This window comes from Falco rusticolus, chromosome 6, assembly GCF_015220075.1.
Source record: "Falco rusticolus isolate bFalRus1 chromosome 6, bFalRus1.pri, whole genome shotgun sequence".
Taxonomy (NCBI): Eukaryota; Metazoa; Chordata; class Aves; order Falconiformes; family Falconidae; genus Falco; species Falco rusticolus.
The window spans coordinates 13,337,559-13,354,421 of record NC_051192.1 but is presented as its reverse complement, the minus strand read 5'-3'; the positions used below and the strand labels follow the sequence as shown (position 1 = coordinate 13,354,421).

General features: G+C 39.5%; 1 protein-coding gene across 2 annotated transcripts in view; it reads left to right on the top strand.

Annotated features, from left to right (window-relative positions):
- Positions 1 to 16,863, top strand: part of LOC119150078 (CD2 associated protein) — an 89,587-nt gene that overhangs the window by 22,007 nt on the left and 50,717 nt on the right. For both annotated transcript variants that reach the window (XR_005104931.1, XM_037392256.1), the window contains exon 2: positions 1,235 to 1,395. Coding sequence is in view for 1 of the 2 variants with exons in the window: in XM_037392256.1 (XP_037248153.1) it covers positions 1,235 to 1,395 (161 nt within the window). In the remaining variant the exon portion in view is untranslated. The remainder of the gene's footprint in view (positions 1 to 1,234; positions 1,396 to 16,863) is intronic.

Below are 16,863 nucleotides of genomic sequence, written 5' to 3'. Positions count from 1 at the left end.
TTTTTTACCAAAGGTTTTCTGATTTAATCTCTAGGCAGCAGAGGGATAAAGATGCGTTACAATATGCGTGCAGCAGCACTTCTGATCAAAACTGTCCACAGATCAGAATTCTATATTGATTTAATAAGTTCATTACCAGGAAATACTTTCTTCCATTTGATTCCTTAATTTGTGAATTAATTGTTCAATATTATTACGTACTGATAGAATAAAGAATGACCTGGGGGAAAAAACCACTTTCACAGCCATTCAGGATTTCTGTCTTTTAACCCTGTTGTACTCTCGCCTTTGCATGTGTCTGTTGTGATCCGCAGAAGAGAAGGTGTGAGAGCAGTGTTACATTTGGTAGTGCCTGAGTATCCTGACTGGATTTGAGTGAGAGGGAAGATTATTTGATTGCTGCAGGTTTGTGGAAATTTCTGGCATAAACAGAATTTCCTGATGAACAAATCGGCCTTTATTGCCAAACAGGCCTTAAGCTCTCAGTAAGCAACTCTAGTGGATCTTGTGCAACAGATGGACAAGTATGTAAATACATTGCTGTACTCCTCTGGGTAAACTTATTTATATCAAAATTAAAACTTGCTTGCTGCTGCTTCTTCAAGTAGACCCAGATGAATCTGAAGGATTGTGTCTTTTTCATGTCTGGGAATTTTATTTGTATGATATTGTTAATTGTACACCTTCTGGCTATATTACATTTCTTGCATGAAGCCTATGAAAATATTTGTGTGCCGCAATCAATTTTTTGCAGGTAAAATAGCAGATGCAAGTATGTGAATTAGCAAAGCATTGCATGTGCATGCTGCACATGCACAATTCGAGCCTTTCTCCCTCCTTGGCCCTAAATATGTATTGAGTAAGAAACTCTTGCCCTGTGAGCACTGATTCGTGGTTGGTAAATCTTCAGTTGGGACTTTGTGGGGCCAGGGGGACCCACAGCCTGCAATCCTTTCCACCACACATACACAAAAACCTACCTACCACCACCAAAATATGACCTGGTGTCATATTCCTAAATTTACTTTAATAGGTGACTGTCCAGTTTTTTCCCTCTCCCCAAGATGGTTGGGAGCACTACAGCTCACAAATGAGCATTGCTGTAAGGGAAATGCTTGTTCTTAGCATTTGTCATTGGGTCTGCCTTTTTTGTGTGTGCATGGCTTTCAAGTTGTGTTTCCACATCTGATTTGCATTCACTGTGGTGTGTTTCTCTTTTTTTTTTTTTTTTTAGTGGACTATATTGTGGAATATGATTATGATGCAGTACATGATGATGAGTTAACGATTCGAGTTGGGGAAATCATCAGGAATGTGAAAAAACTGGAAGAAGAAGGATGGTTAGAAGGGGAGCTAAATGGCAGAAGGGGCATGTTCCCTGACAATTTTGTGAAGGTGAGTTTTCTGCGCTGACTTTGTTTTACTGTGATTATACAGCAGGCTAGTTATTAGTGAAATGGTTATAATACGTATCAGTTGTATTTGTAACAAGATGGGTTTTTTTGAACTGGAAGACCTTTTAGATGATTACATCTTTTTTATGGTGTTCTTGAAGGCCTTTTTTGTTTAAGTTCTGCTGCCTGTTCTTACTCACTTAAGCATTTCTTTTGGTCTGTACCCTTGTGCTGTATGTGCTGTCTCCCTCCTACTGCTGGAGTGCACTAACAGTTGTCTGTAGCCATGGTTACCTGCTTTAGTTTTTTAATCAATTCACCTCACTAAAACCATAAAAAAAACCCAAACCTGCCCCTACAGAAGACATCAAGTCATGAGGGAATTGGGAAAGTGGGGCTGCAGCTCAGCTATAATGAAAAACTACATCCTTAAGCTGTGGTTGTGTGGGTGCTTCAGCCTGGATTTAAGCTGCTTTGTTTGAAGGAGCTATTCTGCTCTACCCTGGAGTTTCCACTGCTGGCTCTGCCTTTTTTGTGACCATGCAAAGGGACAGGGCAGGGAACATGTCCAGCTGAAAGGTAACTGTGCACTCAGGTTGACTATCAGCTTGTTTGGTTTCCTGACCAGGATCTGCATTAGTCAGCAGCAAGTAACTGAAACCTTCCAGGTGTATGGTAAGTGTTCCACTGGGTGCAGTGCTGTCGTGTCTTTGGGTTAGTCATCATCTTTCTATAAAATGATCCTCTTCTCTGGGATCTCTGTCTCGCTCAGTGCTGAATGACTGACTTGTGGTGGTTGTCTGTTGTTGTGAGATGCTGCTTCTCAAACCTTTTATTTAACCTTCCATGTTTATTTTGTTTGTGTCCTAATTTAAATTGAAGTTCTTGTTTGCACCTTCCACATTTTTCCTATTTTCTGACTAATATCAAGTATGAACCTATTTATTAGTTAAAATGAAGAAATCTGCAAAGCAGCTAGGTGTGCTATTCCATGTGTAACTTCTGAAATTCAGAGTCTGAGTCATCTGAGCTGCAGATACTTTATCATGTAAACTACGCAGATTTTATGGAGATGTTATGCTTTGCTGCTTTATGCTTTCTAGCCTTTTTAGTAACTTCCAGGGATTGCTTAGTGTGACTTCCGTAAATTATAATCAAAGAGAATTTATATATTCCTGTCTCTTTTCAAGCGAAATTAATCATTTGCGAAACAGAATTATCTAATGTATCTTACTGTGATATTTTCACATTGCTAAACCTACGGGGAAATTTGTCCAGTGCTATAAACACTTCTTTACACTAGCTTAATTACAGTTGATAATTTTTTTGTTCGTCTTACTGAAAAAGCAAGATTACTTATTTTTGATTTACTGCGGAGGGATTTAAGTATCTACCTTTTAAAACTTATGCGAATAATCCATTTGTTCTTAGAGTATTTTACCAAGGAAAAGTTTGTACGAATGCCTCTCGCTTGTCTAATATTTTTAAGTTGTTTGTATTTTAGTTCAGAATCTGGTTTGGGTCCTGTATAAACAGCAGTTTAAGTGTTTTTTTTGATGATTACTGTGTTGATGGTGGTGATGATAATTGGTGCTCAAGTGCCATATAGAAAGAAAGGTTCAGACACGGCTCATCTCTGGTTCTTGCGTCATCAAAACTGCCTTTCCTGCCTTTCTGCTGAACAGCGGAGAGGGGCCAGATGTGGCTAGTTTCTATGTTAAGTACTAAACTTGGTCAGATGTTTTCTTGCCCTTCTGCAGCTGTGGCTTTTATAAACTTTGGTTTAAATTGTTTTCATTCTGAAAAATCTTTATGCATCTCAGCTCCAGGTATTTTTAACTATACAGCTTTTCAGTATGTGTGTGGCATGGTTGGATTCCTGAATTACAGGGGACAGTCAGTTTTCTAGAAGGTGTGGGGCTTTTGAGAAGTGGAAAGGGAGTTGTGTGAAAGAAGACTATGTCTTTGGTTTCATGACAACAGGATAGCTTGCTGCCTTGGTGCTGGAGTTGAGTGTGGTTAGGAGGCTGATCTTGGGAACTTTTGCTCTTGAAGATGGTGTGCATAGACTGGAAGACTGTCATGCAGTGATGAGATGATGGGAAAACATTGTTAGGGAAGTGAAAGTCATGGTTTTCTTCATGACCGATTTGATTGTCATTTCTTAAAAGTTAGTTTACAGGTAGTGATAATTTGAGAAGCTATGTCTGGGAAAGCTGTTGCAGAGAAGTGGGGGTTTTCAGCCTCCCTCTCCAAACTGTTCTCATTTGCTGCTGCAGTAGGTTGTTAGTGCTACTATGACCGGACTGCTGCAAATACTAAGCCTCAGCAACTAAACTTACATGCTCCAGCTTGGCCTGGTGCAATGTTAACACTTGCAAGGTGTGGGTGAACTGCAGGAGGGAGGTGGGCAGAAGCTGAAGCAGGGTTATACTTTGGCCCTGTGAACAAGGCAAGTCCCTTGAGAAATGGATTTACTCATTTGCTGCCTTGTGCAGTAGCTCACCACTACCAGGTGGTGGTGGCCTCCATGTCCTCTAAGCTTTTTATAGTAATGGGCTCCTGTAAGGTGGCGTAGGGTTGAGAGTAGAGAAGTGTAGCAAGTTGATTAGGTGGGGTAATGACAAGGAGGATGCTGAAGAGGGACAAATACTGCTACTTCTCGTGACCCACACAAAAGGGAAAGGAGGCTGAAGGTCTGAAAGATGCAGTGGGGAAAAACAGTTGGAAGGATGCTAAGCTGGGAGGACTGGGTGGACCTTGGGTGTATGAGGTGGATCTCCCAGGTCAGGACAGTCGGCATGTGACCAGAGAGAGCATGTAACTGTGGGCAGGACCAAGGGTTGCACCAAGTTTTACGCATTTGGGTGCAAAATTCTGGGACCAGACTTGAATATTTATTTCTTCATGAGAGGATCTTCTTATTCTTCTGTTATGAGTGTAATTCCATGCATTACATGGGGATCTGGCCTGAACTCATGTGGATAAGTTTGGTTGTTTTTCTTTCCTGATACATATGCTGGTTTGCTAAGAATTGAACTGAAGTCAGGGTATAACCTTTCCATGCAGAATTTGGATGGTAAATTATAGTCTGTGCCAAACTGAAAAAGATTAGCATTTGAAGCTGAAGGTGCATGTGTTATTCACTAAAATTGCCTAGACTCTTCGTATATGAAGTACTTAAAAGCATAATAAATGTATGACAGATTACGTGAAGACAGACGTTTTCTTTTTCAAATGTTAGATGCTTTTAGAGAAGATAATTGAGTTTTTAAAAGAAGCCTTTCATTTTCACAGGCAACTGTAGGAGAATTTTTTTGGAGGGGAGGTGAGGAGTGGAATAATGCCAGCTGCTTTGGGTTTTGCTCATTTTATTGGTTTGTCTCTTCTTCATCCTGTCTGAGGGCAGGAAAAGAGCTTGTTGCCTTGGTGGCAGCTGCAAACTGTCCTTGGCTGTCAGGCAACATGCGGCTGCTTCTTGCCTGTGTGAGGGATAACCAAAATACCAACAGGAGGATTATTACTGCATGCCGCCTGGATGTGTTGGATGCCACATATTCAGACTGTATCATCCCTGCTAAAGCAGATCAGTCCCCTTATGTTCCCTCCTCCTCCTGGGCTCCACTAATACACAGGATTTACTGACATTTTACACCACTCCTCATACTTTGACTTTTGCATGCTTTGACACATGTGTCTTTTCCGTTTGAAGTATGACCAAGTGCTATCAACTTAATTTTGAGTAGTTAAAGTTGTGCAGGAAATATAACCAAAAAGATACCTTCTTTTATTTGCCTCAAGTCTTCTAAACATTGCAAAATAGTGTTATGTAGTGGTAGTCGGTTTGTTTTGTGTAGTAGTAGCGATTGGGCCTTTGCTGTCAGAAGTGCAGCAACAGAAGCTGGCATTATGTTTTCGAATGTGTTAATTAGTTGTACAGATAATTAGGTGAGCTAAGCACTATATGACTTCGAAATACTTGCATACAGAAGGGAATGTATGGAAGCTTCCTGTGGAGTAGGGTTAGTTATAAATTAATCATATCAGTATGATGTGATGCTGATGCTTGGTACCTTATAAGATCTGCTGGTAGTTTTTTGATTGGTTTTTTTTTTGGCTTCTACCTAAACTTTTTGCTTGTTGACAGTGTGAGACTGAAGAAAGATCAGAGCTTGGTGGTACTTAGTGCCAGCTGGGACCTGGGCATTTTCTGCAAGCTCATCACTTAATGAGTTAAGTAGCAGTTTGAGATGGTCTGTCCCAAAAGGTGCATTTCTTGGTGCTGACTTCTACTTGCTTTGTTTTGCATTGAAAGAAGGAGAACAGGTGGACCTCTAAAGGGAACGCCATAGAGCCTCCCAAAATATCCTGAGATACTAGTGTGACAGTGTGACAGTGTTGGATGGAGAGCAGGAGGTGTTGTAAATGCTGGGAGGGAAGTCATGGGGTAGGATGTCCAAAGCGGTCCTGAAACCAGAGCTCAAGGGTAATGAAGCTTGCAGTGACTGTATAGTTGAAAACAAGTAAGTAAAAACACACACACACAAAAGTACAAGCAATTACAGTACCCACTTTTGAAGGTACTTTCTATTAATTCACTTTTTAATACTAGCCCTCTTTTAAGATTTTATGCCTGTATTGCAGTGCTGGATTTTGGAGTGTGTGAATTTCTAATTTTTTTAACAAAAACTGGTTTGAAATTGCTGTTTGAAACTGTGTGTGTATACACTTTTAGTGGGGGTGAAATATTTGAATTAGGAGTTCTTGTCCCTTACATAGTTGTAGCCATTTTTCTCCCTCTTCCTGTATGGGCGATTCAAAATAAACAACTTTATACATTCCTGAAAAGAATTAGCAGTGGAAATCTAGCAGACATTTGTTGTTTTCTTTGAGAGTGGCTTTTCCTTCCTAGAGTTCATCACAGTTTAAAATACGCATACAGATGTTCATCTCCAGTATGGGTTAGAGCAGTGCAGTAACACTGTTAGACTGAACGTGTGAGGTTTGTGGAGATGTTAAGGTATGTGGGATGTGGAAGGCTTTTTGGTTTTAGGTTCAGATTTTTTTTGTTTGTTTGTATTTTGCTGTTTGTTTATTTTGAGTAGCTCTGTTCACTCTCCAACCAGTTGTGTTGATAAGCCGGAAGTGATGATTTGCTGTTCTTCCTTCTGCTCATTTTGAAGTTTGTGTATTTTTTTTTGTCTGTGTGTAGCTGAGAAGGTTTTTAAGAAGTGAAGTTCCTCGTTTTATGTGATTTATTGCTATCTTAGTTTTGTGACTAGCTATACTGTGAGTAATACGGCTTTTCGTGGTAGTAAAACCAGTTCGATCATAAGCTCAAGGCAGTAACTTGAATGAGGGAGGAGCAGCAGATAGATTAATTAGTAGCTTTCATCAGTTAAGGTAGAAAGGTTTGCTGGTAGGTTTTGGGGGTATTGTGGTGAGCAAGCTGGTCACTTTTACAAGCACGTTTGGGATATGCACCACTTCAACTGTCCGCTCAGCAAAAGATGTGTCTGTGATAGAGCTGGTTTAGAGACTTTTTGCCTGCTCAGGTGTGTGCGCCTGCTCCTGCTTTGCTTTAGCGCTGAGCCTGGATCCTTTTCAGGTTAACATGAACTTTGCTCGCTGTGACATTTTTCTTCCTCCCCCTAAATAAAAAAGCCTGCAACACTGGGTGTGTTCAAACAAGTATGTCCTTGGAAGCGGTAAGCTTGCTTTGTTTTCCATATGTTCTTAACATCAGATATTGTAAACAGACTTTGTGTTTTGGAGTAATGAACATGAACAACAGCACAAATTAAAAGTTGTGATTGTAATATAATTTTTAGTTTTGATTTAATATATAAGTGTAAATTCTTGGCCTTAGAGGTGTTTGTGTAATAAAATTACTTTGGTATGATTTAGCTTATCTGCCTTAGCTTATCTTCTGCAGTGTACAGCGAAGCTTAGGAACTGCAGACACCTATGGTGCTTGCATGAAGAATTTCTTTTTAAAAGGGTGATTTGTTTTTAGGGGTTATGTCCTTGTTCAGCTTCCTGGTCTATGTGTTTGTCCATTTAAAAAGAACAAAACCCAACCCCCTTTGCTTCACGCTTAAGCCTCCCTGAATGAAAACGTCATAGTATTGGCATAGCTGACCTGCCTTCTTAAGGCTGGGTCTTTGCTGCCTTCTTCCTGCATTCTTGCTGGTGGGATGCTATTAAGGACCGAGTGTGCTGTGAACTGGTGGGAGAAGTTTTAGCTGAAAACTCCTTCAAGCATAGCCTCTGCCACAGTTCCTTTTCAAAAACAGAGAATTGACCTCTCCCAGAACTTTAAACAGGAATCATGGAGTTGGGAAGGTTCATGAGCAAGACAGTGTTACTCTTTCCTGAGTTGTTCTTAATTCTAACCTGGGCAAGGCACAATTAAATAGTGTAGTAACATTAATTAAAAAAAAAAACAGATTAACTGTAAGCTTTTAAACAATGTGTATAGGATAAGTATTGTGCATCTAAGTTGAAGTAATCGGGGTGTCTTTATAGAATGGAATAAAACACTTATCTGTTTCCCGAATTTTGAGGTTTGCTCTTCTTCAAGGTGTTCTGTCCAAATTGTTTGCATGCAAATAAGGCTTGGGGAAATTAGCTATGCAGTACTTCATCGGTCCTATCAGTCAAATGGTATTTCGATTTATATGGCTTTTTCATTTGCTTTTTTTCTTTTGAGGAAACTGTCGTCGTAGTGAGTAGTGTAGGGAGGTGAGACCGAGGGGCTTGGAGGTGGTGTTGACTTCCCAGGGAGAGGTATGCAGCCCTGTCAGTAAGGAGGAGATGCTTGTGTTGAAGCTGACAGTTCTTGTTTTTCAGAAACAAAGTTAACGTGCAAGATTGAAAGCTGTATTAAGTAATTTTGCTTTCAGTGCTGAGTATGAGACAGAAACCATGGGTGTAAGGTGGCTTTTTGCCTCCTGGCGGGGAGTGAAGCTGATCATTCAAGCTGGGGCTCTTAAGACGTGTTGATGATGTGATGGCACCATCCGTTGTTTCTGCTGATTTTTTTCTTCTGGCTCATGAAGAAAGTAGTGCCACTGAACAGTGTGTTGTCAGGGGGTGCCGTGTGGGTTTGCCTGAGCTGCTCCCACCAATCCCATCCATCGGCATGTGTCTGGGGTTTGCGGAAATGGCGATAATGATTCCTGTGCTTGTGGGGTGAGAGACAGGTCTCTACTAGCCGACTGTTTTGGCTTGAATGAACAAAGAAACAGGTTTCTTCCAACTGGAATGTCAGGATAAATGGCTTGCCTGAGCCTTGCTTATGATGGGGGAACCATTGTTTCTAAAAATGATACTAAATAAACCAGTGGAAGACATAAGCAGATAAAGTCAGTGGCACTGATGTATAGATATATATTCATATAAGAGTTTTTGCTGGGATTCAGTTCTCAACATGGGTTATTCTTATTTCTGTGACTTTTGCAGTTGAATCAGTGGATTGACTACTTGGGTTTGTATCAGTTGGGCCTTGACCCCTCTGTACTCTGACTATCTGACATGAAGAGGGGAAAAGCTGAGCCTTGAGGTTGGTTTGAGTTTGAAGATGATCTTGGACTTTGCACCGTAGAGACCCTGTTGCTGACAGCAATGAGCACAGCCACTTGTGGGCATCTGTGTGCCAGCTTGTCTTTTCTTATTGTCACTATGTCCACACTGAGATTTTGTTGCCTTATCGGTGTTGCCTGGGGCTGTGTGAATTATTTCCTATTCCAAGGCAGTATAGGTATGCTGATTAGAAAGATACGGCATGAGAAAGTTATATAGCTATAGAGTTACTTATCTTGGTGGACTATTAGATCCAAAAATACCACCTGTAAAGAAGGTTTCAGTTTACATTTGAAAACTGTTGTTTCACTGTAAGAATGACAATCTGTAGCGTTGTGAATTCTTTTGTGGCCAGATGTGAACACAGAATGAAGAAAACAGTGGTGCTTCTTTTAATATTTAGCATTTAAAACATATTTTCTGTATCTTAAAATACTGTGTTGCCAAGTGCATGGGAGAAATGGAAAGAGCTCATAATTTTTGCCACAGTGGCAGTACTGGTATGGAAGGGGATTGGAGTTACTGTTCTTGAGGACAGCAGGATAAAACATGATTAATGACTTGGGTGAAACCTGCTTAACATGCTGATTATTCTCTCTGATTCAAATTATCCAAGTTTCTTGATTGTACATGTGTCTTTTGCTTTTTTAAATGGCGTGTCAGCTTGTGATGTTTCTGTGTTGGAACAGCACACTCCTGGATACTCACACTGCTGCTCAGTTTGGGTGTTTGCTGCACAAGCTATCCTGGAAGGGGCAACAGGTATATACAAGTAGTTATTCCTTTAACCACATGAAACAGTCTGCTCTTTAGTCCTTCCTTATTTAGTTTTTACTCTTGATTTGTGCATAGTTTTATAACTTCCTTTCTGAGCACTGGAGAAAGGTAACCATTGTCTGGCTGGAAGCTTGTAAACAGGGTGTGTTCCATCAGATGGGTGAACTCCACAAAGTATTGCCAGTGTCTTGGGCAGCAATACCTGACTGCAGAGGTGCAGAAAACCTACTTTTAAGTTTAGACCTTCACTGTATATACAAGTCTAAAATACAGCCATAAATATGTACTCTGTAATTAGCATATGTAATAATACCAAAAAGGTCAGTTATCTGGATACTGTAATATGTAATATTTATTGCATACTAGGAGGCTCTGGACGTGTGTTCCAGTGCTACATTTTTAGTAGTTTGCCGTATGTCTAATAAATCAACATGTGTGTACACCCAACACAGTTACTACTAAATCTGTTCTTTTGCCTTATTTTTATGAGGTTGAATGAAGTAATCTACTTGTGAACTTGAAAATTAAACTAGTGTGGGGCTTACTCATCTGGCCTGTGATCTTGTAACATTTGTGCCACTTGAGAATTTTTCTTTTTGGATGGGTCATCATTTTGGAGGGGGGAAATTAGCTGTCCTGTACTGTAGTGTTTTCAGTATTAAATTTATTTTTAAATGTATGTTTTCCTTCCTTGAACTTCGGGTTCTATCTAATACGGTGAGCTGGTCTCAAAGTTAGATGTGTTAAGTGGTTTCTAGGCTTATTGAGCTTTCTGGATACTTTTCACTTCCTAAAAATATAATTTTTGTGTATGCATGTGAGCTCATTAGCTTTGGACTTGGTATAATAAGATTTCAAACTGTTAGAAACTGATGAAGATGGTCAGTTGCCCTGTCACCTACCTGCTTACAGAACAGGAGCAGAAAGCAAGATGCATTTTCAGTTAACGATAACTTGTGAATCTTTGGTAAAACTGAATCTTAAAATCTTAGTGAAGATCAAAAGAGGTTTAGAGACTTAGATTTTTAGCCCTTATTTGGCACATTTCTTAGTCATTTGATTTAGCGTCTTAGGCAAGTGTTGTGATGGGATGTAGATGTGGCAATGTTTTAACTCACTGTAACCTTTGTGCAGAGGTGGCCATGAGTGAGGCACTGGAGGTTTTAAAGGGAATAGAGATGGGTGCCCTGGAAAAGGCATGTAGGGAAGAAGGAAGCAGAGTATGACAGCAAACATGAGAAGCCAGAATGATGGGAAGAAGGAATAAGGGATGTTCTGAGTTAAACATCAGAGTGGAACTGTAGTGGTTAACAGGTCATGGATTTCTCTGGACCAGTAGTAGAGGCATTTAACTGGGAGAAATGTGTCTTTCTGACTTCTGTGTGGGGAAAACCTGATAAAACACAGTGCTGCAGGAGCTGGATCTGTCTTGTGCTCTGCTACTTGTGATTCTTGGTTTCATTGATCTAAAGCACTATTTTGTACTGGTGGTTGATAGGACGTTAACTGCTAGTCTGTAAAACAATTACAAGAAAGATAATTAAATTTTCATATGTATAAGCAAGTAGAATAGAAAAGAAATGCAATTAACATTTTAAGATGTTCTTATCTGCCTGTGAATGTAGCAGCATGATAAAATATTATTTAGATATTATTTTTAGAAGTATTTTAAGACTAACCTCTTTTCTTAATTAAGTGGTTGGGAAACATTGATGTAAACATCTGTGCTTCCTTTAGCTACCCCTGTTGATATAGAATGCTTTGCTCCACTCTTGGTAGGCCTGGTGATGTGACTGCTGTCCTTTTCTGCATCTGGGCTTTGGTGCTTCTTGAAAACAGATGGAAGGAGTCTTTTTAACATCAGCAAAAGCTTCTTAGGATGCCAAGACATTCAGTGTTTTTAGGTCCCTTGTATTTTTGAAATATTAACAAGACCTCAGATCAGAATCTGTTTTGACACTTGTTTGGCATAAGCTTTACAGGTATCCAGTTCTCCACAATAAAAAGCAATTATAGATATGTATGTATAATTTTGTTTACATATATTAAAATCTGTATAAAAATCTGGAATTCCAAGCCTGCTTCTACATTCCCTCTTTAGAGGTGAGTTTTCCTTATTTAGGAAAGTCTGATTGTTTGCCTGTTCTTCACCTTCAAATATTACATTTATTCAGTGGCTCAAGTTTTAGTCTGTAAGTCTGAAGTGACTTGGTATTTTTTTTTTTTTTTTTTTACGCTTCCCAGGGATCCTGCTTATTCCATGTGTTATGTATTGTGATAAAGTGATACCTTGCCTGACTGATTATGCCTTTCTTCCTTACAGGGAGGCAGTATGATAGTATGATTATATGATCTACATTTAGCATAATTATAACACATGGAAAAATATTGGTAACTTGTTAAACTTCATGCTGGGTAATGTGATGTGGGTGTGATTTAATAGAAGGAAACACTGGGGTTCTGTCTGCAAATGGGAGAAGTGTGAGCCTGGCTTGAGTCACTTCTGCAGCTAATTATATTTTAATCTTGAGGGGAAAAGGTTAGAAATTGTGATCTGAATCTGAAGCAGGCACAAATATTAATAATTCAATCATATGAAAATACTTACCCAACCATTTATGAAACTCTGCTATGCACAGGGAGTCTGCACATATTTTCTGGCATCGCTTGATGGCTGAGAAGTTTATCTACCAGGGGCTCTGCATCCTTGCTTTCTGTACTCTCATGTTTGAAGCATGCAAAAACTTTAGCTGTAAAATGGATAGCTCTGTGTAAAACTTACAAGAAACATTTAGGCAAATTTCTAAAGCCATGCTCAGTTGATAATGGCCTTTGAGTGAGTGGTGTGCTGTGTTGAGGAACTACAGCAGTAGTTGCTCCCACAGCAGTATGTGCCTGTAGTTTATGTGAAAATTGCTGGGGACTCATGTCAGCTGGAAACTTTTTTAAAATTTAGTCTTGAACAGAAATGCCCCTGAATGGGGTGTACAGAAGTCAGAATATGAAGCAACTTCAGTTTTGGAAGAGGAAAAGATGAGGAGTGATGCCACCCTACTGTTGGTTCAGCCTGATTGTGGATCAGCACTTAAAAAATAAACCCAGTGATTTACTGTTAAATAGTACCTACACTGGCCATAAATTAGGCCAAACCCCCCACAACTGGTGACATATGTTAAACTGCCCAGGAGGTAATTTGTCTTGCAAAACAAAGGTTATCAAGTTTGTCCATTTGTCAGATGGCAACTACTTTCATCTTTAAAGTGATTTGTTTCTGGTTTTAAGAATAACTTTCAATCCTCTTGGGAGTCAGGGGCATCTCGTGACCTCTCCCAGCTCAGATTTTTTGTCGGGAGGTGGAACCTGCTCTGACCTCCTGAATGTTCCAGAGAAAGAGCTCAGGAGCTTCTCAGCTATTTTGGTACATAAAATAGCCTTGATCTGTCTCTTTAGCTCATGGCAAAGGAATGGGGCAGATAGCAAATTATTCATTTTTATATTCCTCTCTTTGCCTTTATTAAATATTTTGCCTCTATGGGTGCCTGCATTCAGGGTGAGGAAACGTTTCCTATTCAAGGAGGAGACACTGGCAAAACGAAAGGACGTGGGAAATCTCAGATTTAAGAGGCTGGAGCTGTTAAAGCTGCCCTGTACCTGCCTGTGTTGCTGTAACTTAAGACTGTAAATGTGAGAGGTAATGGCTGCTTAAATAGTTGGCTATGTGAAGATTTTTGTTTTCCAGGAGCCGTGATGTTTCAACGCACTTAATCAACCATAATCTGTCAATCTCATTTGTATGTAGCTGTACAGATTTTTATGCGTTTATATACAGTCACACACATATGTATGTGTTATTTTTCAGTGATGGGGTTTTGCAGGCTGTGAGGGGAAAAGATAAACTTGTATAAACAAAACTATTGCCCGTAGATGTATCACAAGCTTCCAGTTCCTCCCTCTCCCCTGAAATAAATGACAAGTTCAATTCTGACTTACTTTCTGCCCAGTAAAACGTGAATAATAAACTTCATTTACCAGTCCATGGGTATGTTATTGCTGCTCTGATGGGGAAGAAAAGAGATGAGATAATTCTATATGAAGGCTCAGACATTTACCTTTGTGTATTCATCTCAGCCTCTTCAGAGATCAAGACCATTTTCTGCTGCTTGAGATCTTGGTTTAAAATGTACTCAGCCAATAACAGAAACACAGATTGCTTTGGTATAAGCTGATGTTTCATAGTTTACAGTGGAAATAATGTTAAAAGTCTAATGATAATTGTTTTGGGTATGACTTAAATAGAAGGAGGTGGGCAGCTAAAGTCTTAATATTTTTATGTTTGAAGAATCTAGCTAAGGATTTAGGTTTACTGGATAATGAACTTCTCTGTGCCCTGTAATTCAGGAATAGACTTCATGTATACAATCATCTATTCCTAGTGTCCTTTTAGATGATCTGACCTGCTTTATCTCCAGCGCCCTGCTGATTTTAATGCTCTTTGCTTCTGGCAAGGGAAGCGGGGAGGATCCTGCTGTCCCCACTGGAGTGATGTGTAGGCAAGCAGCTGGTGGTGGGAAGGCTGCTTGCTTGCTTAAAAAGTAGGTCAGAACTGCCTGCTTATGTGTTTAATAGGCATCATGAGGCTATAGATTAAATTAATGTGTTAGATTTTTTTTGTCTGTGTATAGAGAAGAAGTCTTGTTTCACATGTTGCTGTACCTAAATGGTTTTGAGATGTTACATATAAATTTCCTGGAGGAATCGTTAAATTGTGACAGGTGCAATTAAAACAGTAGCCCCTTAAGATCACCCCAGTCTTTTTTTACCTGTTGAGTTAGATTTGTATGCATTTTTGCATATTAACCTGTAATGATTTTGGCAAATTTTGTGTCGTGAAATATGTGTTTAGTTGAGATTATGAAAACTTCAAACGTATATGACTAGTGCTGTTGTCTGCAACAGAAAGAGTGGGTGGTTACTTCCCAGTTGAGAGTGTTTTATGCCAAGAGACAGTCTGTATTGACCTTCTACTGCCAAGTCATAAATGCATAGAATCTGTGTTGCTAATGGGAACACTGACAAGCCTTGAACTGCAGTAGACTGGCATAATAAAAATATTAAAACAGCTGTGGTTAATGTCAGGTTTTCATTTAGTTTTTGCTGGCTGACAGCTGGTGGTGGCCTCATCTCAGAACAAGCTGAAGTGTCCTGGATGTTTGTTGTTGGTATTGTCACAGCACAGACTCTCTGATAGTTTGGATATGTGAGGCTGACTTAAAAAACAATACCTAAGAAAAACGCCTTACTTGCTGTCAAGCCAGTAAATAGGAGTCTTGGGCATGTTCATGTTGGTTATAGCGGTACCTGGGAGATGAGGCCTGGGGGCAGTGTCATTTTCCATCTGCTGAAATTCAGGCTAGCTGTTTGGGCAGAGATGTAAGAATTGCAGATTCTTATTAACATTTAACATTAATTGCGGACTCTTATTAATGTTATTAACGGGGCATGCATTAATGTTTGCATTGATTAGTGGAAATTTTCAGAGATTCAAACCGATCTGTATTTTGCTTGGAAATTTGTAAAATCTTAACGCGTCCAAAAGTTCAGAGAGTTGTAATGATGATGCTGAAGGTGGAATTGCCGGTGGTGGTGATGGATGCATATGTCAGAGTATCCTGATGTGTGCTTTTGAAAATGAATCTTAGAGCAGCTTCCTACTGTTAGCAGGCTGATGTGAAATACAGGTTTACAATGTAGTGGAACATATGTGGTTGTAGAGACCAGAGATTCCTGAATTTGCTTTAACTTGGTTTGGTTTTAATGTGTTTTTTAATGCCCTGAAGAAGGATAATTAATGCTGCAGTTCCTCTTTTAACAAGAAGGAAAAAATCCCCACCCACCCAATAGTGCTTGCTTTACAAGGATGTTCTAAAGGGTAGTAGGTTAAATATGGGAAAAGCAGTTGCTGGCTTATCCATGCCTCCTCCTGTAGTTTTCTGTCAAAATTTGTCAAGATTTATCTAACCCCTTCTTCTGTATTTTTTTGTCAAAATTAGATTTATCACTAGTTGCTGTAGCAGTAGACTCTTCTGTGGTTATTTTTCCTCTGCTTGTTGCAGAACAGCTTCACGTCATGCTATGGTCACAGCATGCTTTCTGATACATGAAGTAAAATGTTGCTGTTGACTGATTTAAACACGGCTGGTATCAGTCCGTTACTCATGTCTGTTCACTGTAAATCTGATTGATTTGCACTCTCTGCTCCTGGTTTTATCCCGTAGTCACCTTGATCTTTTCTTTGCATCCTCCTTCCTTTTGTATGCCTTAGGTTAGGAAAATTTCTCTTAACTGTGAAGTGTTCAGCTTTAATATCTTAGCTGTATTAGGAAGGTCTGGTGGTACCAGTCCGTCCTAGTGTCCAGTTACTCTTCCTGGTTTCTGCTGATGAAATTCTTCATCAATAAATCTTCAGCCTTTGAATATGACTGCAAGATTTTCTTCACATAATGTTTGCTCATGGAATTATTTCAGATCTTATTTTTATAAGTCTAATTCCACTGTACTTTCTGTTAAAATTTGCTATTGCTAGTCTTGAGTTAGACTTTTTGAGTATTTCCTTACTATCACCACTTCAAGTACTGACTGAAGCCTGGCAAAGAAGTCGCTCAAGCATTCCTTGTTTCCTTTTTGGGTATTTGCTCTTTTGTGGTGGTCACTGCTTTTGTCTCGGATAATTTCCTGTTTGTAAGCTATCAATTATTTGCTGCCTTTTACATTACTGCTGGACTGAAAAGTGTATTGTCTGTTTACTTCAAATTATTGATACAGGTGATGCTTACCTTACAATGTGTTCTAGCATTTGGAAGTGGTGTGTGTGGTTTTTTTTTTTTTGTTGTTTTGTTTTTCTTCTAATAAATTAAAAAAAAAAAACCAAAAAAACAAAAAACAAAACACACACACACACACCCAGAAGAGGGAGGTGTTACGTTTTTGACCCAACTGCCTGTGTATGTCTTCCCCATTTCCCTTTTGCATCTCTGTGGTTTTCCCAATGTTATTGAAGCAGCTGCTTCTGAAGCCTTGTGTGAAATACAGACCTGGGGGAGGAGCCTGG